This window comes from Egretta garzetta, unplaced genomic scaffold (assembly GCF_000687185.1).
Source record: "Egretta garzetta isolate BGI_Z169 unplaced genomic scaffold, ASM68718v1 scaffold226, whole genome shotgun sequence".
In the NCBI taxonomy this organism is placed as follows: domain Eukaryota; kingdom Metazoa; phylum Chordata; class Aves; order Pelecaniformes; family Ardeidae; genus Egretta; species Egretta garzetta.
The window spans coordinates 1-25010 of record NW_009260021.1 but is presented as its reverse complement, the minus strand read 5'-3'; the positions used below and the strand labels follow the sequence as shown (position 1 = coordinate 25010).

General features: G+C 39.7%; 1 protein-coding gene and 1 long non-coding RNA gene across 2 annotated transcripts in view; both read left to right on the top strand.

Moving 5' to 3' along the window:
* Nucleotides 1–20790, top strand: part of LOC104127980 (myotubularin-related protein 8) — a 36088-nt gene extending 15298 nt beyond the window's left edge. The window contains exons 3-16 of the mRNA XM_035896160.1: nucleotides 95–297; nucleotides 1544–1666; nucleotides 2339–2501; nucleotides 4774–4931; nucleotides 6518–6646; nucleotides 7644–7778; nucleotides 9732–9864; nucleotides 11630–11739; nucleotides 12842–12967; nucleotides 14656–14705; nucleotides 16765–16965; nucleotides 17385–17513; nucleotides 18442–18568; nucleotides 19591–20790. Of these exons, the coding sequence (XP_035752053.1) occupies nucleotides 95–297; nucleotides 1544–1666; nucleotides 2339–2501; nucleotides 4774–4931; nucleotides 6518–6646; nucleotides 7644–7778; nucleotides 9732–9864; nucleotides 11630–11739; nucleotides 12842–12967; nucleotides 14656–14705; nucleotides 16765–16965; nucleotides 17385–17513; nucleotides 18442–18568; nucleotides 19591–19875 (2072 nt within the window). The 3' untranslated portion in view covers nucleotides 19876–20790. The remainder of the gene's footprint in view (nucleotides 1–94; nucleotides 298–1543; nucleotides 1667–2338; nucleotides 2502–4773; nucleotides 4932–6517; nucleotides 6647–7643; nucleotides 7779–9731; nucleotides 9865–11629; nucleotides 11740–12841; nucleotides 12968–14655; nucleotides 14706–16764; nucleotides 16966–17384; nucleotides 17514–18441; nucleotides 18569–19590) is intronic.
* Nucleotides 20791–21054: 264 nt separating this feature from the next.
* Nucleotides 21055–25009, top strand: LOC118452499. Its single transcript, XR_004842267.1, has 2 exons — nucleotides 21055–21144; nucleotides 21732–25009. It is a non-coding gene; the product is annotated as an uncharacterized LOC118452499 (long non-coding RNA).
* The last annotated feature ends 1 nt before the right edge of the window (nucleotide 25010 follows it).

The window sequence follows — 25010 nt, the reverse complement described above, 5'->3', positions numbered from 1 at the left end:
ACCTGAGGTGAAGCCCCTGCGGGGGCGGTGGGCCTCGGCCGGTTGTCAGGGCCATGCGATTTCAACGACTTTTTTTTTTTTTTTTGGTTTAAAGTCGTGATTAATTTCAGTAAACCAGCTACCTTTGCTTTCCTTCAGGGCATGCGTATCCGCGAACGCCCCTTGCACTTCTCAGACGGGTCACGGATGAGTCTAGAAAGCCGAAAGCTCCTTGCCGGGGCGCGCAGGTGTCTCTTACTGGGGCGCCTTGTTGGGAAGGAAATGTTTAGTAAGGATACTGCTGGAAAGGCGTTTTGGGTACGATTCGTGGCAACTTCGTTTACATCAAAGTGGGGAGACCTGCTCAGTCCCAATAAACGAATCAAAATGTGCTTTTCCAGTTGAATAAAGTGAAACAGGAGCTCTGGGAATGCTGTCCTCATGACAGCTAGGAAGAAAAATTGGACTGATGTCAGGCAGCTCTTTGTCCAGGCGTTGTTTTTGTTTGCTTGCTTGTTTAAATACCACGAAGGTTGCTGTATTTTGTTTTATCTCTAGTATTTTGTTTTATCTCTTGCTTGCTTGTTTAAATACCACGAAGGTTGCTGGGTTCTGTATTTTGTTTTATCTGTAGGATTTTGGGGATGCTCCTTACCCATTTTGCCTAAGGTGCTTTGCTGGACCTGCTTGTCTCTAGTGGCCTGGAAAGGGGCAATACTAGATATAATAGTTACATGTGCTGAAAAACATGACCTCGTAGGAAGGGGTACAGCTGAGACCTCTGCTCTTCAAGTTCCTGTGCTGATATTTTCCATGATTTATCTCAGACCAGTGACCCTGTAAGGAAGCTTACGTATTCAGTACCCAGAAGTAATACATCATACACTGCTTAACTGTCTGTTTTCATTGTCCTTCCAATTTTTTTTCCCCCATTATTTTTGCGTAACGGTGAAAGAAAAATTCCATCTACGTTCATTAAGAAGCAAATAGGCCCGGAGAAAAATCAATCAAATAACGTAAAATACTTTAATATTTTATTAGGTCTGTGCTAATGTCTTTTAAAACTGTTTTTATTAATTAGCTTAGTGTCATTTATGAAATGCGCTTACGTGCATAGGAAGTGTGTTACAAGAAATAGCTACTAATATTTTTTGTAGTGACCGAGCAGTTGAAGTCAAACATGAGGGCTGTTTCTTTCACAGCAACACTTTGATTATACGGGACGTGGGCAGTCGTCTTTTTCACAGTTCTTTGTCTTATTATTTCTGCAACCTTGCACAGTAATAAACTGTGATCATCTTGGCTACAAATCCAATAATCCGGTTATTCACAGCAGTGCTAAACTTTGGCTCTTTGCTTAACCTTTTTGGCTTTAATTGATGGAGAAATAATTTTAATTTATAGCGTAAAGCTGAGTTAGTGTTGCAGGGGAGACTTTAACATACTTTTCTACCTTTCTTTCTGAGTTGTATATTGGCAGTTACGTGATTGCTGTTCAACAGGTGCTTAAATGTTGCCGTGATCAAAGTTAAATTCATTTTCTCATGCTCTTTTTACGTTGCAGGTTGAAAATGTGAAATTACTAGATCGCTATACAAATAGGAAGGCAGGAAATGGGACGTTATACCTGACAGCTACCCACCTTATCTATGTAGATGCTTCCGCTGAAGTCAGAAAAGAAACATGGGTACGTTGTGATACCTGGAGCCTGTTTAAACACAAGTACAAGATTACTTTATATCTCATATCCAAAATGAAGAGGTTTGTGAATTCCAAAGTTGTAGTGGTCTTTTAGAGCTTTTTGATACCAAACACTTAACAGAAACAGCTGTTTTGGAAGGAAATGAACACAGTGGTAATGTGACTTGATAAAGGTCACTCATTGAATTAGTGTTAGTTCCAGGAACATAAGGCTTGTCTAGTTTACTATCTCAAACTCAATATACCAAGCCACCAAACTTGAATTTACAGCTTTTAGAAGGGCAAAATTAGCACTGAAATTAGCAGCCTTTTGTATTAATTCTGAAATAAAATGGGAATGACAAGACATATGGCATGTGGGAGTGGAGGTAAAGCAAAGTGAATGAGGTAAACACACATCAATCTCTAGAAGTGATTTATATTGTATATCTGTATTTTTTCAGTCTTGCTTTTAGTTACCTAGCCGTTGGGTGCACAATCTGGATGTTTGTTATGTTAGTTTGATAAATATCAGAAATAAATTAAGTTTTCTGCTGCTAGTTAGATGCAGTAAGCATAAATAGCTGATAGTGTTGCAAAAACTTAATATCTGCTTGTACTGCTCACAGCCTTATCAGTGGTTTCTGAAAAATGTTGTTTATTTCCTGCTTTTTTTCAGATTCTGCATCACCATATTGCAACTGTAGAAAAATTGCCCCTGACCACAGCTGGATATCCGCTCCTTATCCACTGCAAGAACTTCCACGTGGCTCACTTTGTTATTGGGCAGGAACGTGACTGTCACGAAGTGTATACCTCATTACTTAAGCTTTCACAACCAGGTACTTAGGACGGGAGTCTGTTTTGCAAATCGTTGAAATGCTTTAAGCTGGAAGGCTCATCTGAGCAATAGAGAAAGCTTTGCCTGCCAGTCTGTTGGTTTTGCGGTGTCAGTACAGGAAGGGGAGGATGTGAAATCAGAATCAGTTTACACCACCAGAGATGATCTGCGTGGGTTGGCTCAGTAAGTAGAGTGCTGCCCTGTGGACCAGGGCATTTGCTTCCAAACTAAACACAAACCTTCTGTGGCAGTGGGAGTGAGGTGGTCTCCCATGAGGAACTTCTGAAGACCCTTGCAAAGTTCATGTGCCCGGCTGGGGCTATATATGGCGTCTCAGGCTTTTTTCTTGTAGTGCTTGTGCTGAGTGTCATATCCCATACTTGGCTGTTATCAGTCATTGCTGTGACTTAGCTGTTGGCCATGTGTAGTTCTGCTCTTTCCAGTTGATCCAGGTGTTCACAGAATTCTGGAATCCCACAAATAAAGCTTTAAACGCTGACATCTTTCATTTGTTTCCCAATGGCGTGTTAGGCTACTCTTCAGTGCCTGTCTTCTTTCAGTTGTGAAACCCTGTGCTTCACCCTGGCACCCCTGACTCGGAGTCACGCTTAAGAGCATAAGCAAGACATCCTCAAAAGCCTGTGGTCTCTTCTGGCTCCAGCTTTTTGGGCCATTATGGATGAATCTTCAGGCTCCTTGTTCTTCTTGCAGGACAGCATTCCACTGAGTTTCCTACCTGGCTTCTGTCTATGGCAGCTTCGGGTTTTTGGGGTGCTCCTTCAGTGAACCAGTGTTTGGAGTCTGGTGTTCAGAAGGATGCTGTTTATAATTGCATTTTGTAATTACGTCACTAGTCTAAGGGAATGGAATTGATAGCACCAGTCTGCTTCATGCTAGCCATCGTGCAGAACTTGAGTAGAAATACTGTGGTAGAAACGGGCTTTGCTGAGATTGGGGTTTTTTTGATTGATATTAAGGCTTGTGTCTATTCCCAGCATCTCCCTTGTGCCCTGAGCTTTGGAGTTTTCTTAGTGCTGAAGTTCTAGTTCTAATGCTGTATCTGCAAGTTTCTGATGTTATGTTTAAAAGCTGTCACTGTTCTTTCGGTTTTGAAAATTAGAGACTTATGTAGTGTCTTGAAGCGTGGGAGCTGTCACTGCAGGGGATTGCATCAGTTTCTTTTGTCTTGTGGTTTTTTGTGTAATATGCTGTAGCTCTTTTGTTGTTTTAAACTTTTTATACGTATGCTCTCTTCGTGTTTTTTTGGCAGAGCATATAATTATTTATGATTTGTGCACATATGATTGACAGCTATGGGTTACCTGCCTGGTAACCTGGCTACTTTATCAGACTCTGGCAGGTTTCACTCTGTCTCTGGAGCGCTTGCTGCCTTGGGAATCAGCTGAATGAGTTATTGGTTGGATTTGCATTTTATGAAGAGAGGGAAGGAAATTGGGATGGTAGAGATGGAGGGAGGAAGAAATTACCATTTGTCAGACACAGCCTGAAGCTTTTGTTGGGCTGACAGTAATATTCAAGACATCTATCAAGTTTTCCATGCGGCTCAGAACTCGCTGTTGAACGATGAACTTACAGGTGTGCAAGAGCTGTTTTATGAACTCTTCACAGAAAATATATCTTCTAATATATGTTTTCTACGGATTAATTCTTATGATATAAATCTCCTCTAACATGCCTATTGCAGTGAATTCAGTAGGAAAGAGTTTGTTTGGGAAAAATTACTACTTTGAAGTTTTAATTAATTCTAACAAAATGTTCTAGCATATGTCCCTGCAACTGAATATTGGAAATTTTTGAGGATTTCAGTGTGAATTGTCAGCACTCAGTATTACCCCAAATGAAAACCTGTAAACATGAAGTTAAGAAGTTTAAAATATCAATACTTTTCTACGTAGTACTCAATTTTGTTTGGGTTTGTTTTTAAGGAGTGAGAATCAGTTTTAAGTTTGCTTAGAGTTGTGAAGTATGCAGTGATAAACGAAAATGTCATGCTTCTGATCTTTAAGGAGGCAGAAGTGTAAGGAAAATAGCTATTATTAAAATACAGCCAACTGTGCAGTACAGTGGCATAGCCCTTTGGCTTCTTTAGTAAATGATTTTTAAGTTTCCTGATCTTATTGACTGAATAACTTTTTCAGTCCTCTTATCAGTTGTGGTACACCTGCAGCTCGTTGGCTAGGAAGAAGTGTTGACCTCTCCTTATGTCTTTATATCTCTAACTGATGAATTTTTTTTTTCTTTCTTCTTCCCAGTGAAACCCGAAGAACTTTATGCTTTCTCTTATAATCCTAAAATGTCTAAAGAGAACCGGGAGATTGGATGGAAGCTGATTGATTTAAAAGTAGATTACCAGCGTATGGGAATTCCAAACGACTGTTGGGAAATAACGGATGTTAATAAATACTATGAGGTAATTCTTGCCCAGAGTAGCCATTTAGTGCAGTATCTCTTCTTTGTTATTAATGACATACAGCAGTCCTGCTGCTGCATAAGTGATGCCTCTGGGGAGGAATGAGCTCAGTTGCTTTTAATCGAAGCAGCATCGTCTTGATGTGAAGTTGCAGATAATGATGCTATGGCAGAACAGAACAGAGCTGCAGTCACCTTGGTTTGCTTTGATCCCCCTGGCAAAGTACCAGACACTTGTTTTTCTAGAGTAATGTCAAACCATCTGTTACGAAAAACCTGAAGTACCCTTAGCTGCTTTCGGTATTTCCAAACCCTGTCCCACCAGGCTGCTGACAGATGTGTAGAAGAGAAATGAATGGCAGCAGTTTGGCTTGGTGGGGAACGAGGCAGAGTGGAAAGGGACTAGGTAAGGAAGGAAAAACCAGTAACTGAAAGCAGGCAGGGTTTTTTCTTGCTTGCTTGGATCTTCTGCTAAATAAGAGCTCTCAGTCATTTCACTCCTAACTGGCTGCCCTGGTTTCAGCGGGGATAGAGTTAATTTTCTTCATTCTTAATGCTGCCATTATTTTCCTTCTCTTTCTCCCCTATGAGGCCAGGTTGGATATAAACAACTTTAAATGAAGGCGTTTTTCAGGAAGCTTACTCAAACTCCTACTTCATATTATTTCCCTTTTTATTTCTTCTCATGTCATGTACAGTCAGACCTTTCTGTCTGAAAGACAAAGCAAACAACTCTGAGGAAGACGCCAATTTATTAAGCCTTGAATCCCTTCCTCCTGCTCTCTGCTCCCTTCCCCCACTCATTTTCTTTACTGTTACTCTTTGGGTTGAAGAAATACAAGCCTGTGCTGTCAGAAATGACTGTTTAATTTTAAATTACTGTATCTTTGGATACCTCAATTGAGATATGACTCAAGAGGTGCTTTTTCCATTAGCTGATTAGGGCATCTGAATATAGGCATCTAAAATCATTAATGGCTTGGAAGCTTTACTTGCTAGTATGTAACTCTCAGGTGCCAATGCTTTATAATTCCTTCACGGTTTCCAGCTTACGTTTTAAAATTGTCAAGCCTCAAGTAAAGCCAGACTTGCAGAATAGCTTATCTGTGAAGTATGTGCTGAAAAGACTGTACTTGATTGAGGAAAAAGGATAAAGCTGGTCTCTGAGGACGTTACCTGATTGCTGGAAGCTCATTTCAAGTTGAATAAGATTTAGAGGGAATTTTATCAATATAGTTATTCTTAATTTCTCTTTTTGTGAAAAATCAGAAACTTTCATAAAATGTATGGATTTAAAGAACTTCCTTTTAGTAGGTATTGTGTGCTGTGCAGTCCAATTTTTTTAGGTTCAATTACAAAATTGTTTCTCTCACCACATTGTTTTATTTTGCTCCTATTCCTGTGTTGGTTTCGTAAATTCATCTTGGTGACTTGAAACTTTAGATGTCAACTATGTTAGATACGTTATGGCAAACAATCTATTCCTGTTGTTTATAAATGCTAGGTCATAAGCTAAAGATGAATTTTTCATTAATTTTAAATTGCGAAGTAGTAATATCTGGATTTTTTTTCTTTCCTCTCACTTAGGTTTGCAACACATATCCTCCAGAAATAGTGGTGCCTAGAGCTGCTAATAAGGCAGTGGTGATCGGAAGTTCAAGGTTCAGAAGCAGAGGACGGATTCCGGTGCTTTCTTACTTATATAAAGAAAACAATGTTAGTTGGTCATTGTCTGCTGCCTTTGTGGGGAGTAAGGGTTCCTCTTCTTGTCCAGTCCCCTTTTAGTGAAAGGAAAGAATGAGGTAATTATTGGAGCATATTAACTTCACGGTTGAGAACTGTGCTTCTCTTAACAGCTTTAATATTGGTTTGTTCCGAGTCACAGAGTAAGCTAGTTAAAGACAAACACTTGGGACGCATCCGGAGTTGTGCAAAAGGCACAAACTTTCCAAGCTTCCTGTCTGGAAAATTTTTTTATCAGCTTTCAGAAATGCTTTCTTGGCATTGGGTTTTTTTAATCTCCTGTTTAGCTATATTGAATAGTGTTTTAACAAGATGCATGTTAACTCAGCTAGATTTTTTGGTATGTAAGAGAAGGAACCACCCTGAAATAAATCCCCACTTGCTCAGAGTAAGTGAAGGTTTCAGTTTGGTTTTTTTTTTCCACTGAAGACCAGAATGTAAATTTTTAACTTTGCTGTCTCAGCAATGTTTTCAATGCAGATGTTAGGAAAATGCTGTCATAGTCAAATTGTTGTTTTCCTGAGGAAGCGTGCCTTGACCTGGGCAACTGTATGGAGTTGTGCTGGCAAGTACTAAAATTTCCCTAAAGCATACTCAGTGCAGTTCTGAGCATGGAGTGTAACAACTGATAAGCAAAGTTGTGGAAAAGAGTGGTTTGGATAACAGAAACTAAGTAGAAAACATGAGAAATGCTAACATTTGGGATACTGATCCTCAGGCAGAGCATACTGGGTTTGAGAACATAGCAGTGAAGTTTGCAGCAGGGCTCCTTAGCCTCACGGCTTGCTTAAGATTCCCAGACTTCTAGCTTTGAGAAGTATTTCAGTAGTATTTCTGTATGTCCATTTAAGTAGCAGTTTTTCAGTGAAACAGAGAACGGGACAGTTAAAACCAACACATGAGTGTTCTTTGGGGCGGTGCAGTGGAGACGATCTGAAAGCAGAAAAATGTGAGCTGTTGTGTGTTGCAGGCTGCCATATGTCGTTGTAGCCAGCCTCTCTCCGGGTTCAGTGCGCGCTGTCTGGAGGATGAACAAATGCTGCAGGCCATCAGAGAAGCCAACCCTGGGAGCCCCTTCATGTATGTTGTAGACACAAGGCCAAAGGTATCTTTCATGGGGTTTGTGGCTACCTCCAAAGCTTGTGTCTGAATTAGTAATGCTGTTTCCAGTTCATTCTTTCACAACTCTGCTAATGCTTTCTTACGCTGCATTAGGTTAAATTATCTCAGTCCTGAATCGGGAATTCAGTATCAGGCTCCTGGTTCGGCATCTTAATGTGACAAATGCTTGTGCATAATAAAACTGCAATATTAAGTGCTGTTAAGAATGCTTGCACTCCTGGAGTATTCTGGGTTGCGGTTTGCGTTACGGATGACCTGAAGCAACTGGCAGTCTTGAAGCTGGCTGAGACAGTGAAGCATTTTCCCCGCAGAGAGCTTATCCTTAATATGTTGAGTTGGAGAGGAGCCTTAGGATTCAATTCCACGAGGCTGAAGTGCTTTTCTCAGCGGACCGAGGAAGAAGAGGGGTTGTATGGAGTCTGATAACAGTTGAGAAAAGCAATTCCTCCATTTTTTTTTTTTTTGCCTTTGTAAAGATAACACAAATGTTTTCATGACATGCAGCTTTGAGTTTAATACAGTTCAGCTCTCCTGGTCTGTAGCCACTATTTGGGGGTAGAACTTTGTTGCTGACGTGTTTATGTAAGAGGATATTGGAAAAAAACATTGACAAAATGAAATCTCTAATGACTATCATCTTGAGGGACTGTATTTAGAAACCAATTCAAATGCCTGTCTTGTAAGCATGTTGATTGGGAGTGTCAATATTAGAACATAAGTATTTTCATGGTACACATTTAAACAGAAAGATGTAAAAGTGCTCCGATTATTTTAAGATTGAGCTTTCTGAGAACCTGCTTCACTGGTCAGATATTGCAGTTATTGTATAGAAACCACAGATTTAGTTAAACTGCGGCAAGGGCAAGAAGGAAAAAAGTCTTTTTGGGAAAACAGGGAATGTTTCATGTGTTGTGGCTTTTCGTAGTATGACATTTCCTAGGGAGAACCTATTCTGTAATTATGTTTATAGCAATCACGGCATGTTCTTTTGGTACAGACAGCTTCCAGTACCATAGATGTTCCACTGAAATCCATCATTGATGGCAATTTTGTTCAAAAGTATTTGGTGAAAAAGGGAGAACTTGCAATTGGTCACATTTCTCCTTTTAACACAACATGACTTACTCTCAGTGGTAGAACTGAAGCACTAGCGTTATTTAATTGTTCTGAAGATGTATATACTGTATCTGACTCTTCCTTCTCGCCTGTCTGTGGAGGCAAATTGTTCCTCTTCCCAAATTAATATGTGGGGGGTTGAGGTGCTCTGTTTTGTTTTGTTTTGTTTTTTTTTCAGTCACCACTAAAGATTTCCTGGTGGCTCTTGAACTGTTCTGGGTAACTGTTAGAGCAACTGGCTTCTTTTCTGCTTCTTTTCTGCAGTTCCAGTTGGTTGCTGTATTCTTTCTGCTCAACTTTAATATTTCTATGTTTCCCTCAGGTGGCTTTATTTCATCTGTGCATGTATGTCTGTGAAAAGCTTTGGAATTCTCTTACTATTTCTATACCACCATGTATGTATGTTACTCGTAAAAATGACTTTCCTAGTTTTATTTTCGTATGCTTCTGTCTGAATCTTTTTACGTAGCTTCACAGTTAAGGCAGACTCAATGTCTCTTTACCGGTTTTGATGACAGCAGTATTCTGAAATTGGGCACAGTTTTGTTACTGCCTACCCTAAGAAATTCTACCCAGGGTCTTAATGAGTGTCTGCATATGACTAATGGACTGGAGACACTGGCATAATTTTAGTGAAACAGCTGGAAGTAATGTCTGGGAGGTGGGGAAGTACGTCTGTGTAACAACTTTATTCAGTATATTTTCTGGGAGATTTTAAAAAAAGAAGGACTTGCAAAACAGACTCATTTATCTCTGCGTATCGTTTGTGGTAATTTTCTCTCTCTTTTGTATTCTATTCCCGTTCCCTTGAATTTGACAGTTAAATGCCATGGCCAACCGAGCTGCTGGAAAGGGTTATGAGAACGAAGATAATTATGATAACATTCGCTTTAAATTTATTGGCATAGAAAACATCCATGTGATGCGGAACAGCTTGCAGAAACTCCTGGAAGGTAGGTACGGTCCGTGCCAGCGGCCGCTCTTTATTACCCTTGGCTACTTTTGACAGAACTTTTAGCTGAATATATAAATCCTGTGTGCACAAGTGCATGTGGACCTGGATGTTGTGATGGAAGCGGACAAGCAAAGTCAATATCTGACTTCGTTTGCTGTACTGAAGTGGCTGAAAGTATTCATGTTGTTAGAATGTTTTCCTGCTAGACATTTTATTTATTATTGTGCTTAGTTTTATAGTGGTTCAAAAATGGCAACTAATACTAACAATGTTCTTTAATTGTGCTAGTTACATAAAATGTGACTTTCTTAAATGTGCCGAATTAAAAGAAAAAGGCTAGAGAAATACTGCATTTTACCATAAAGATACTCTCATGGTTACTTTGTGGGCTGTTGAAAGAAAACTAGCATAGGTTGTTGAGAAAATACTTTTCTGGGGTTTGCTCTGTTTAGTTTGGAGTATTTCAGTGTTAAACAGGATTTCTGATTTGAAATAAAATTTTTGGCATGATCTTGCAAAAACTTTAATCTCATGTACATAGTTCTTATTTTTAATTTATTTCTGCTTCCTTTAATTGAACTTGTTTGTAATATATTAAAATGTATTCAGTTAGTGTTTTAATACATTAAAATATATTAAAATGCAGAATAGTTCAGGTAATTAAGCTGCTCTGTGCGATTGTGATCTTGGGGAAAAATGCAAAGCAAGGCAGGAGAAATACTTACCTGGGCCATTGGAGATCAAGAGGTGAACCAGGCTCGTATTTTCACTATTATAATTTTGGAGAAGTTCCATTAAAGGTCATGGTATAGCCTGGATCAAACCCACATACTCTGCTAGCTGGTTTCCAGCACTACTGCCATCCTTGTGCTGACAAAGACTGCGCAACGCGGCAGAGTAGATGCTGCAAATCATTCTGCTTGGTCTCTGTGCTTAGTTTTCTGAAATGTAATTCAAGCGCTGTCATTCAAAATATGAGCTTAATATTTTAGTAACCAGCGTAATGGTCATCTTGCTTCAAAATAGTTGAATAATTGATGCTACCAATTGCCTGGCCCCGTAGCACTGCAGGATCTGTGGTGACCTTGGAGAAAAACGAGGCTATTCACCCGACCAAGAGATTGGCCTGATCACAAGTATAAGTCCTCAATTGCCTGTTCCTGGCAGATTTATTTTGTGGTGGAAGAAGAGGCAGAATAAATACTTGTTTACTCCCATATTTTTCTTCGACAGTGATAAAATCTCTCATTGGTGCTTACGGACTATTGAACTGTATTGCTATAAGTATTTTCTATGCTGGGTTTCAGTATAGCATCTGAGTTGCCTTCAAGGCTAGACATGCTATTTCTCTCTAATTTAGAACTCTCCTTTCTTAAATCTTTGCGATGGTGACTGCATGTTAGTGGTTGTTAGATGTGTGTGCGATGGTGATTTACAGTGAAGTAACAGATCTCTGAACACTGTTGGAAAAAAGTGAGCTGAAAAAACAATGAGTTACCATTTGCAAAAAGAGGAGTAGTATATTTTCAGATCCTCACGTTCTCTCATAGCTAAAAATTGCCGGTTTGCATACTTAAATGTATGCATCCAGTAGTTTCTCTGTCCTTTAGACAAGATACTGCTGCTGACACTGAAAAAGCATGGAAATGTTAGCTTTTAGGATCTACCAAGCCCTGTTGCTCTGAAGAGATAAAGTGGTGGCGGGAAAAAGAAAGAGATGCTCTTAACAGAGTGCCAGCTAAATCCTTTTTTTATGTTCTTAGTGTGTGAAACGAAGTCCCCCTCAATGAGCGATTTCCTCACTGGGCTGGAGAACTCGGGTTGGTTACGGCACATTAAGGCTGTGATGGATGCAGGCGTCTTTCTTGCCAAGGTAAAACTGTACCCCAACCTGTAGGTGAATTAAAAAAATACGTACTTGTCTGTTAGGGACTGCTCTAACATTGTGAAGTTGTCTCTGGAGAGAAGGTGGGAAACCATTGCTATTCAGGTTGGTCTCAGCTCTCAAAAACAAGCCTGCATTGGAAAACGTCAAGTGGGTTACCCAGCTGACTCTCTTTTAGACAGGGAGACTAAATGTGAGACTAAATGAAATGCCATAGGGGTTGGGACGTTGTCCTGTTCACTGTGTTATAACAAGCAGTTATCTAGGCTTTATTAGAACTCATTTGAAACAAATAAAATCACAGAATGTGAATAAATGACCTTTATAAATGTCTCTGTATAACACATAGATCATAGGGCAAATAACTCGTAACCTTGTGCTCGTTAGTTGTTGAACTGCTCTGCTTTATATGAGGGTTTGCTTAGACCAGTTCCGCTCTCCTTGTTCTATGTGATGTGGGGATTGCTCATTTTGATTAGCCACACAGTCCTTGTTTCTGCAGAGCTTGTGGCTTTGCAGCTCAGGCAAAAGGAGAAAAGTCAGTGAGGCACGTGGCTCTTCAGTAACTGTAAAGGGCATGCAGGTGCCACGTGGCGAGAGTAGTGACCTGTAAATGTTGTCTTTTCTCTTAAAATTTTCCCGTGTAGCAAGCGAGAAGCTATTTTGTGCTTTATCTTTTGCCACCGGTACAAAGGGAAGAAGGTGATCCATTTGGGAGGAAGCTGGGATGAGCTCTTCTCATTTTTCTTCAGAAGTTCCTAGTCCCCATGTGTTCATTTACTGTTCTTTACTCATCCACCATGTTTGGCCTTTTGGAAGACTGAGCATTTTGAGATCAGAGGGTCTTTGTTTCATGACAGTCTGTGTTGCTGACAAGGCGTGCTCCAGCATTTTATTCTAGTTGGGATTTCCTGTGGGTTGATGGCGATGTGCCCAGAAATGGTGCATTTCCATGCTCCAAATGAGACATGTCAGATTCTCCTCTTGGCTTTTAGGATAGTCAGGTAAATGCAGATGAAGGGATAGCCTTTAATTACAGTAACCAACCTAGAAAGCTGCTAAATTCTTCTGTCTGGTCTCTCCTTCACAGGCTGTGAAAGATGAAAAAGCGAGCGTGTTAGTCCACTGCTCTGATGGGTGGGATCGCACAGCACAGGTCTGCTCCCTGGCTAGCCTCCTCTTAGATCCATTTTATAGGACTTTTAAAGGCTTCATGGTAAGAATATGAATGTTGGAATTTCAAAAATAAAAAGTGCTTCCTGGATTTGAAATATAAACAGGCCCTAATTAAATGGTTTAGGTTATTTCCTGGAAGAAACAGTAGGTGACCTATATAAAACCAGCTTTGATTCTATAAACAAACTTTAAGTGCTCTGAACAGCATGGGCACAAACCAGCAGCAGTTTATTTACAGTTCCCAAATCTTTGTTTCCTTGAGTGTCCACATGAGAGCCACTAATAAGACATTTCTGCAAGAGATGAGTGAGCAAAGGTTGCAACTCTGGGAGCAATCCACAAACAAGTGGTGAAGCAGCTTGTCACTTAACTCTGTTACAGTGAATGGTCTCTTACCTGCTAGGAATTAAAATTGGGTGAACTCATTCTTGTGCACAGGGCAGCATATAACCTGTGTATCCTGTAAAATCTGTGCATCATTTAAGACATTTTTTAAAGCCATTACACTTGAATTTGGCCATTGGCTTCTACTGCAGGCTTTTTCTTATTTGAAGTCATCGCTGTGTAAGTATAGTGCAATCTGTGACGTTACCTTTCCATTCGTCTCCTTTTGTTAAATACCTGAAAGACAGGCTGCTGCTCTTTCTCAGAAGAGTTCCTTTAAAGAAACCCTGAAATCAGAACAACGCAAATTTTGCCTCCTCCAGTGTGTTGCACTGCTAGGACTGTTTCCTTGCATTCCGTGCTATTTTTATTATTTTTTTTTTTTTTTGCTTCTGGATTATATGGCAATCCTTTAACAGTTAAAATTACCTCAGAGTGTAAAACATAGGCCTGGGCTTTGATGGTGCTCTGGACAATTCTGTATAAACTAAGGAGCGTGATTCAGATTAGGAACAGGAGCAGTAACTAAAACAGGCAAATGCTTGTCTGTCCTCTGAACAAATGGTTTACATGCACAGGTCCTAGACAGTGATTATTCCAAAATGAATGCAACAGAAGTGTAAAGAATGGAAAAATGTACAAAGCAATATAACTTAAATTTTCAAAGAACTCTGTTGTGAATTTCTGCCTTCCTTTTGTTCTTTAAATCTCTGGATGATGAAATCAGGAATTGGTCTTAAATATGATTCAGCGAGGCGAGTAATAATGGATTTGGCATCAGTCATGTGGTTCCTTATGATACACGCGTTCAAGGAGAATACTGCTTCCTTGTTATTTTCTTACATATAGCACAGGCATTCTATTTACAAGAGGAATAGCTATACAGTTGTTCTGATTTCATCCTGAGCTCCTCAATACACAGTTGTGCTGCGTATGTTCCTATTTGTGTGTTAAACATTTATTGAATTCCAGTTGCTGATTTATTTTACTGAATATTGTGATATTCTTTTCCAAATTAAATAGTGCATAGTGTAATATTAAGTGTTAATACTTTTAGCTCAGTGGTTTTATATCTTACAATTTTAACAACATAGAAACTCCCTCAAAATAGTACTAGACTTGCTGCAAATAACTTCTGATTCCAACAGTGACATTGTACTGGTAACTGGATAACTAATCTGTAAATCACTTACTATTTCCTCTGACCTCTATGGATATACTCGTAACGGTAGGGTCAGCAGGTAGCATTGGTTGTAAGCTCTCGGGAGTTTAACATCAAAGGCTACATTTTGCTTTTTCGAAACAAATAATGCTCTTCTTTTAACCTCTGTTTTGAAACTGAAGGTTCTAATAGAAAAGGAGTGGATTGCAATGGGCCACAAGTTCTCACACAGGTAAGAAGAACATGTTACCTTGGGTGTGGGGACTGGGTGAGGGCTTGACTCTGAAACTAAGGTGGTGTTTTCAGGTTCATGTACTCCTGTGAAAAATTGAAATGAAAATGCAGGACAGAGGAGAGAAGACTTGGAAAAAAACTGGAGTTAGTGGCATAAAGCTTGTTATTTCATCGGTGCTTTTTTTTATTACTTTACAAAATCATACAATTGTACAAATTGTTTGAATTCTGAGTGTTTTCCTACCTGTAAAATCCCATTTGTATTATATGAGGAGTGCTAATGTTCTGGCAAGACGTATTCATTCTTCTGCCATCACGTACTGGAAGAAAATCTCAGCTGATGTTTTTCAGGACTTTTACCAAGTTCAAAGCATGAACTTGAGCCCAATATAGTGCTAAAACCCAATTTGACCTGCATTGTCTAGGCAGGTTAAAAGTGCTGTCATTCCTGTAATTGATAGCCTGCATCTAGTTAGGGATATTACCTTGAATTACTCCTTGTTATATTTACCATATAGAAATTAGAAACTGAGATGGTCCAAAAGAATATGAGGAGGGAAAGGACCGGTCTGTTCAGGGATATTCGCTTGTTAAAAATTGAAGCATTGTTCTTGATGTGAAACTGATGCCTGTTTAATACTAAACCCAATCTGTTTCCTTAAAGCATATCTGGGAAAATAAGCAACATGCACACCCTTATACTGGGATATAAGAAGAAGCAGTCAAAGATAAACTGGTGTTTGGCCATTATTGTGGTCATTGTTTCTACTTCTTTTGGGACTCTTTTCATCTTTCTTGCTTTAAGACCCCCAAGATCCCCCCAAAAAACTCCTATTCTATTATAAAAGATTGTCCCAAATAGGAGAACTTGGCAATGGATACAAAAAGTACTTGAGACGCAAATTTCAGCACTGACTTGAGAGTATGAACTTCTATTCCAGTAGACACAATCATTCCTCTCATAGTGGTGGCTTTTGCCTTAGTTCTGACGGAAATCAGTCCTTCATGCTGCTTCTTAGGGTACGGTGGTTGGAACCATAGAACCAGGAACGGGGATTTGATCAGCTAGATCTCTGTCACAAGAAGTCTTACTTCATTTTTCCACTTCAGTTTGGGATTACCTTGTTCCTTTCTGTGGATTTCCAGGTTGTATCAATTCCTAGAAAAGGAGGATTCTGCCCTAAGTTTTTTTTATTAAGAAAAAAATGTCATTACCGTACAATAGAGCGTTGGTTTCTTTACAAAGATGCTGTCATTCCTTTTCTGTTCTTTCTCTCATGATGGATTGAACAGCGATAGATCCCTGCCTAGATTTTTGCAGAACTAGTGGGGTTTTTCTGAACTTCATCTAAAGCTGTAGAAATATTTGTTCCTTCTTGTTTGGGGGTTTTCTTCGTTTGAGAGTGGTTTGTTTTGGTTTTTTTTTTTTTTTTCTGTGTAATTTGCCTACTAGGATTTCAGTCTTGATGTCCATGTGGAGCAAAATCAGGTTGTTCTGACTGTGGCTATGCCTGCACCATAAAATACTTTCACATCCATAGAAGATCATAGAGGACACTTCTCCCACACGCACACCCCATTTCTTACTGTTCCTGGCAGACAGACAGAATCCCAGCATGTCAGCTTTGTTTCCACAGTTAAGGGCTGGCATTAGTTTCGTATATTTGAGCAATAGATGTTTCTTTGGAGAGTATTGTCTTTTTTCCCCTGTGCTAACATCATGGCATAGGTTCAAGGATTCTATTTCACAAATACTTGTTGTGATGCTTGCAAGTCTGTTGCGTAGGCTCTTCCATTGCTAATTCTACTTTAGAGAAAGGGACATCACACAATTCTTGTTCTCCAAGAGTACCTGGTAGGAGTGACAAGTAATGCTGAGGGTGGCACACCTTAACGTACAGTTGCTGCAAAATAAACCATGTGGGGTTTTTTTCTGGCCCTGCAGAATAATTTCTTATTCTGGTAGTGAAGAAAACTTCCCAGTCGTTTAATGGCGATGCGATTCTTTTTTGGCTGGGTGACACAGGATTTAACCCTGTTTTGTTTGCTTTTTCTAGGTGTGGCCATCTGGATGGTGACCCCAAAGAAGTATCCCCTGTCTTCACTCAGTTTGTTGAATGTGTCTGGCAGCTCATGCAGCAGTTCCCCTGCACGTTTGAGTTTAATGAGCGTTTTCTTCTTGAAATCCATGACCATGTCTACTCCTGCCAGTTTGGCAACTTCCTTGGGACCTGTCATAAGGAGCGTGAGGATCTGAAGTGAGTTGGCAGTCTATAGAGCCAACAGTCTAGAAGTCACTTTAGATGCCAGAAAAAGGGCAGGTTGCATGTGTTTGTGTGTTTTTAATGTAATTGTAGATTGGCTAAGGGTAACATTGTATTGGTAGATGGTTACGTTCTACAGTGTGAAAAAAAGTACAGATTAATTATATCCCCAAAGTCAGATGTTCTAATTTGGACCACAGTAATAACTTGCAGATACCCGTTTTGGACTGGATAGTGGCCATTTTAAATGATTACATATTCCTCAGTGATGTGTCTTGTGTTTATAAAATTAATCAGATACTGTGTAAAAATAATTCTTAGCTCCCTTAATGTAATTCTACTTAGAACAGCATTATTAATCCGCTTAGCTTGATTCTTTTTTTTAGTGATTAGATGTTATTTGTAATTGACAGAATCTTTGAGAGGACCCATTCTCTGTGGCCTTTCCTCTTACAGAAGAAGCAGGAATTGAGAAATCCTTTGTACAGAGGATTTACAGCTTACAAAGAGCTTCAACCAAACACACTACCTTTCAGTTTCCAGTAAGTTGCTTATTTAAAGAAGGGGAAGAAGGGGGTTATTTCTTTGATTGTAATGTAGATTGGTAATTCAGGTTTATCAAAATAAATTTTCACTTAGCATGGTTTGGTTTTACCTTTCCCCTCCATTCCTCATCCATAAACTGAGAGTAGTAGAGCACAGGTAACTGCTAAATAAGTGCAGGTACTGTAATTTAAAATAATTTTTCTTTGGTGTTGAGAAAGAGGGTGGGGAAGGGCAAGGAAAATAAGAACTTCAGACATATAGATAGACCCCCACAGACACACTGACTGCTTGGTCTGTCAAATTTACATGGTAGGGTAGGCAATTGTTAAATAGAGTTCCTCCTTTCCTCCTTTTTAATATATATTAAGGAAGTCTTTCAAACAGGAATTTCAGTGCCCAGTGACACCCAGGCTTACGCAATCAGGGTGGCTTTCACAGGAAGAGCTTTCTTGTTGCCATGTCTATTTGCTTGCCCAGGGTGTTACAGCTGAAGTGGTTGGGTTTGCTTTGTTTCTGGCTCACTCCTGTTCCCTGCTGAGAGAGATGGATGCAAATGTGGGTTTAAGTGCTGTGGGTGGTTACTGGCGGGCAAAGGGTTTTAATAAAAATAGGAAGGTAGGGCAAACTGAGGCCTTCAAGGTAAACTGCCCAAGCCTCCAGTGTATTTTCGTCTTATGTTAATACCTACTGCCAGTGCATGTGGATCACAGGGCAGAAGTACTTAAATCCTCAGACTTTTTTTGAATCTTATGAAAATTTGCCCACTGAAATGCAATTTTATAATCCGAGGCTGCAGCAGTTTTTAAAAATCAATTACTGATCTCAATTTGTTGAATTTTTTTTTTTTTTTCTTAAACAGCATCTAGTTTGGCCAGGGGTGTACAATTGGCCACCTAATTCTCTTTTTTTTGCCCTGTTCTTGAGGTTTTGGTGTGGGATGTATAATCGCTTTGACAAAGGAATGCATCCAAAGCAGTGTGTCTTGGATCATCTGCTAAGCTGCATGAGCCAAAAGATGAAACTGGAGGACAATGCATCTGAACTGGAAAATGTGAGTCCTGAATCTTAATAATATTTAAAATCACGTGATGGTTTTGGTAAATATAACTGGGATTGAACATTGGCACTGAACAATCATTTCAACATGCTGGGCAGAGCTGGGCTAAATGAGGGGTTAAATGACATTGCTGTAATAAATAGGTTTGATTACCCAAAATTCTTGTCTGCTAGGCAAAAGCTGTGTTTGGTCAAGTTCTGTTGTAGGCTCATGATGTTCTAATTCTCTAAACAAAGCAGGTGTTACAAGAACACTTAGGCTTCAACTCCACTCACAGGAAACTTAGAGGGAAAGAAGAAAAGGTCTGTTTTTCCCCCCACCAAATAATATGAGTATATAAAATACATTGTTGTTTTCAGCTCGCCCCCACGTTTTTCTTTCCCGCCTTCTCATTCACGAGACACATTGGAAAAGCTGATGATCAACCAGGTATTAAAATAGTTAATTATTTGATCTCTCCCTGTACTTATCCTGACCCATGAGCCTTTCATTGTATTTTCTCCTCCCTGTCCTGCTGAGGAGGAGAATGATAGAGTGGCTTTGGTGGGCACCTGGTGTCCAGCCACGGTCAATGCACCACAGACCTGTACAGCTGCCTGAAAAGAGAAGTGTGGCTTTTCTTTGTGCTCAAGGCTCTACTTGCAATATCCTTTCTATGTGTATTTAAAAAAAAACAAAAAACAAACAAACAAAAAACCCACAAAAACCAACCAACCAAAAAAAAAAAACCCAACCCCTAAAAATACAGTAGTGGGAGAGTCATCTGAAAATATATCAGTGAGAAGTGTCCTTTACTAGGTTAAGGTGAATGCTGAAAACTTGTGGTTTATTAATTAAACAATGGTGTTTGTATCATACATGTAAGGATCTATACCCGTATGCTTTGATGCTGGATTGCAGGGTTGAACAAGAGGCACTGACACAGGACTATCATGCTGGCAGTTTTTTGTAAATCCCTGACATCTGGGAATAATAGCTTTCATTATTTTTTTTGTAATGTCTTTTTATTCGTTTAGAAACTTCCTTTCCTTGATGGTCCTTTGCCCAGTGAAGCTTGCTCCTTATCTAAAGTAGGATGTGCTGCTTCAAAAACACCGATGCTCAACACCCCGCAGGATTACGAAGCGGAACCACCTCCTGTGTTGAGCAATGGCGCCTCAGCAGGGGCTATAGACGGTATGTCAGATGTGGACCAAAAGCACAGAGACAACCTGTCTCATCACCAGGACCTCCGTGATCTTAATGACGCCATCGATGTTTTGGACTCTGAAGCCAAGGAGGGAAAGCCGCAGCACCACTGATCAGCTCTGAGAACTGTGTTCGATGAACCAGGCGCTCGTGGTGGTGAGGCGTAAGGGTGCTGTGCCCCCGCGAGGGTGTAGACCACCTAAACCATTTACAGCTGAGTGTGAGTACGTGTGTTTGCAGGGAGCGGTGCTCGCTGTAGAGAAGACGGTCTGCGTTTGGTTTGGTTCACATGGTTTTGCAGCTAAAATGATGAAGATGCATACAGAGCTGCCCAGAAAGCTACCTTGAGTTAGCATAAACCTTATTTTTCAGTGGAAACACGATGTGGTTTTAAGGTTTATGACTGCCTGCCAGCACTGGTATTTCAACCTGAAAGAAATCTTGGCCAATTAACGTGGGGCTTAGGAGATGTGCAGTGTTTATAACTGGAGTAGGAAGGATGCAATCCACTTATTCTCAGTGGTGGTGCAAGGGCATCTTAAAATGATAAAAAATTTCAGTTCATTTTAAAATTAATAAAAAAAAAAAAAATTCTTAGCTGTGAACGAATCTCTGCATGGATCCTCACCTTGTGACAAACTGATTCATTTTTTGTTTTCTATGCATATTTGATAAACAAAAACAAATTCCCCTGTGCCTTTTTATAGAGACCGTTTTAATGTCTAGCCATGCAACGTACTATTTTTATTATTGTAGTGTAGAGTGTAGTATTTGGTCATCTTTGTAGTCAGTATTTTTAAACAAGTTTTTTTTTATCTGCTGCTAGCTTCTCCAGGACCTTTGCCGATCCCCTGAGTTTAGTAGCTTCTAAGCCAACCTTTCAAAAAATAAGCTTTTACGAATGTGATTTACTGATTGTGAGAGGGCAGCAAGCCACAAAGACAGCCTGTAAGACATGAATTTTTCACAAAGGGAGGATTAGAAATGAGAAGATAGGAAAAAAATTATATGGAACTTTTCTCTCTTGCTCTATGATCATCTTGGTTAAATTTAAGCAAGAAAGTAACTCTTTGTTCTAAGCTGGAATCGATGTGCTTGCCTCACATCCATCTGTGAGGCAGTAATTACAGATGAGGTGTGTTCTATTATTGAAATGGGGCCTAAAATGATTACTTGACATCACATGCTGAGTGATGATAGTGAATGTTATCTTGGATACTCCACTCACAGGAAACTTAGAGGGAAAGAAGAAAAGGTCTGTTTTTCCCCCCACCAAATAATATGAGTATATAAAATACATTGTTGTTTTCAGCTCGCCCCCACGTTTTTCTTTCCCGCCTTCTCATTCACGAGACACATTGGAAAAGCTGATGATCAACCAGGTATTAAAATAGTTAATTATTTGATCTCTCCCTGTACTTATCCTGACCCATGAGCCTTTCATTGTATTTTCTCCTCCCTGTCCTGCTGAGGAGGAGAATGATAGAGTGGCTTTGGTGGGCACCTGGTGTCCAGCCACGGTCAATGCACCACAGACCTGTACAGCTGCCTGAAAAGAGAAGTGTGGCTTTTCTTTGTGCTCAAGGCTCTACTTGCAATATCCTTTCTATGTGTATTTAAAAAAAAACAAAAAACAAACAAACAAAAAACCCACAAAAACCAACCAACCAAAAAAAAAAAACCCAACCCCTAAAAATACAGTAGTGGGAGAGTCATCTGAAAATATATCAGTGAGAAGTGTCCTTTACTAGGTTAAGGTGAATGCTGAAAACTTGTGGTTTATTAATTAAACAATGGTGTTTGTATCACACATGTAAGGATCTATACCCGTATGCTTTGATGCTGGATTGCAGGGTTGAACAAGAGGCACTGACACAGGACTATCATGCTGGCAGTTTTTTGTAAATCCCTGACATCTGGGAATAATAGCTTTCATTATTTTTTTTGTAATGTCTTTTTATTCGTTTAGAAACTTCCTTTCCTTGATGGTCCTTTGCCCAGTGAAGCTTGCTCCTTATCTAAAGTAGGATGTGCTGCTTCAAAAACACCGATGCTCAACACCCCGCAGGATTACGAAGCGGAACCACCTCCTGTGTTGAGCAATGGCGCCTCAGCAGGGGCTATAGACGGTATGTCAGATGTGGACCAAAAGCACAGAGACAACCTGTCTCATCACCAGGACCTCCGTGATCTTAATGACGCCATCGATGTTTTGGACTCTGAAGCCAAGGAGGGAAAGCCGCAGCACCACTGATCAGCTCTGAGAACTGTGTTCGATGAACCAGGCGCTCGTGGTGGTGAGGCGTAAGGGTGCTGTGCCCCCGCGAGGGTGTAGACCACCTAAACCATTTACAGCTGAGTGTGAGTACGTGTGTTTGCAGGGAGCGGTGCTCGCTGTAGAGAAGACGGTCTGCGTTTGGTTTGGTTCACATGGTTTTGCAGCTAAAATGATGAAGATGCATACAGAGCTGCCCAGAAAGCTACCTTGAGTTAGCATAAACCTTATTTTTCAGTGGAAACACGATGTGGTTTTAAGGTTTATGACTGCCTGCCAGCACTGGTATTTCAACCTGAAAGAAATCTTGGCCAATTAACGTGGGGCTTAGGAGATGTGCAGTGTTTATAACTGGAGTAGGAAGGATGCAATCCACTTATTCTCAGTGGTGGTGCAAGGGCATCTTAAAATGATAAAAAATTTCAGTTCATTTTAAAATTAATTAAAAAAAAAAAAAATTCTTAGCTGTGAACGAATCTCTGCATGGATCCTCACCTTGTGACAAACTGATTCATTTTTTGTTTTCTATGCATATTTGATAAACAAAAACAAATTCCCCTGTGCCTTTTTATAGAGACCGTTTTAATGTCTAGCCATGCAACGTACTATTTTTATTATTGTAGTGTAGAGTGTAGTATTTGGTCATCTTTGTAGTCAGTATTTTTAAACAAGTTTTTTTTTATCTGCTGCTAGCTTCTCCAGGACCTTTGCCGATCCCCTGAGTTTAGTAGCTTCTAAGCCAACCTTTCAAAAAATAAGCTTTTACGAATGTGATTTACTGATTGTGAGAGGGCAGCAAGCCACAAAGACAGCCTGTAAGACATGAATTTTTCACAAAGGGAGGATTAGAAATGAGAAGATAGGAAAAAAATTATATGGAACTTTTCTCTCTTGCTCTATGATCTTGGTTAAATTGAAGCAAGAAAGTAACTCTTTGTTCTAAGCTGGAATCGATGTGCTTGCCTCACATCCATCTGTGAGGCAGTAATTACAGATGAGGTGTGTTCTATTATTGAAATGGGGCCTAAAATGATTACTTGACATCACATGCTGAGTGATGATAGTGAATGTTATCTTGGATGTTAAAATTATGTGAATCTTAGAGATGTTTTGTCTGTACTGCCAAGATGTGGGGACATGAACAGTCTCTCTCATGGCAATGAACTCTGCAATTTTGTGAAGCTGGTGACAAAACATAACTTGGGATGTGACCCCTTAATGGAACAAGAAGTGGACGTCTTGGCTCATGGCTGTGGCTCCAGCTTGGATTCATTCCAGTGCTTGTTAACACTACTTGGTTTCTTTAAACTGCAGTAATCTCAGCTGGAGATACCAGTTCAAAGTTGCAGGTTTAAAACAGAGACGTACATGACATTTATACAGAAGTCTTGTGAAGAAACAAGGGCTTGTCTCCCCAGGGAAATGGATGGCCCAGGAAAGCTGTTCCACAGTACTTGTTCTGGACAAGCTTCCAGAGATGCGCTTAATTGCAGAGTCCCTTTGTGTGGCTTAATTCAAGATGCTTTTCTGCTTCCTTTTGGATCCTGTTGTTTAATTTAAATGCTGCCATTGGGTCTTAAAGTCAGTTTTTCTCTTTTATAAAATTTTGAAACAGAAAATATTTTCTAAGTTAGCCCTCCCAGTCTACAATAAAAAGTAAAAAGGTTCCATTATAGCATCGTAAAATGCAATAGCCATCATTCGTGTGCTTATAACCGATGGTGAAATGACTAGGCTACTTTCAGTGTTCAAGACAGAGAAGAAAAAAGCGACCTCCCGAGTCTCACACTTTGGGTAGGAAAATATATATTTTATTAAGAATATCAAAAGACCCAGGAAAAAGGGCAATACCTGAGAACACAGAGTTTCTTCAATGCCTAGAATGGCAAAGAGAAACTTTTTTTTAATGTTGCAGGTTTTTCAATCTTAAAGCAAGTAATACAGTTCTTTTCAAGGTAGGCGCCAGAGAACTACAATGAGCATTTGATATAAAAACTAAGCACATAAAATACTGAACCAGATATGCTTAAGCAGAAGATGTTAGAAATTTGTTGTGTGGGTATGCATCAAAAATACTGCATCGTGCAACAGCTATATGTTTTACTGGGAAGGACGCGCATTTCTGGATGCATCTTTTCTTAATCTCAAGATGAGTATCTGCTGTTGAGTCTTTGCTCCTAAAAAGACATCTGCTAAGCTCCTAATGTTGTTAGTCAGTCTACCAGCCTTTTAAGTTTGCCATATCCATGTACTCCTCAAGGGAAGAGATTGCACCAGAAGTCTTAATCCGCCTGCTCTGGATACCCAGGAATCTGCTGTAGGTTTCCACTGGAGGGTGCTGGGGAGGTCATTTCCCTTTGCTTCTTTGTCGTGTAAAAGCTTGATTTCACACGTGCACTTTGCAGTTTGCAGCCTGTTCCATATGGACCAATCGAGCAACCCTGTCTTTCCTTTCTCAGTGGTAGAAGAGTGTAGTGGACAGTACGCATGGCTTCTTAAACAGGGAACTCTACAATGGTAAATGAGACCATGACGGACACTTTAGGACCAGTTATTCTAGATGCCATCAGTTCTTTTAATGTGTTCTCTAATGAAAATTAGAGATACAGAACAGTGCAGACTTTTGACTGACCACTGAAAGATTTAGACATACCATTGGTTAATCTTTGTATAAAAACATTTTGCAGAAGGTTTCTGTAAATGTTTGCACGTTGCATTGTCTCTTGAATTGCCATAGGTTACCTTGAAAAAAGTATAATAATCTTTGCTGATCCCTAAAACGTGATGCTGACATCTCCACAAATCCTTCCTGACTACAATGTTACTATGGGTGCATATAACCCTGAAAAGATTACTTCATACACTGAAAGTATTAGTAAGCTTTTAGTAATCTGGCTGCTTTTGACTTGAGTAGCAAAACAATGGATGACTTCATACTTTGAAATGCAAAACCTAGCCAAAAAAAAAAAAAAA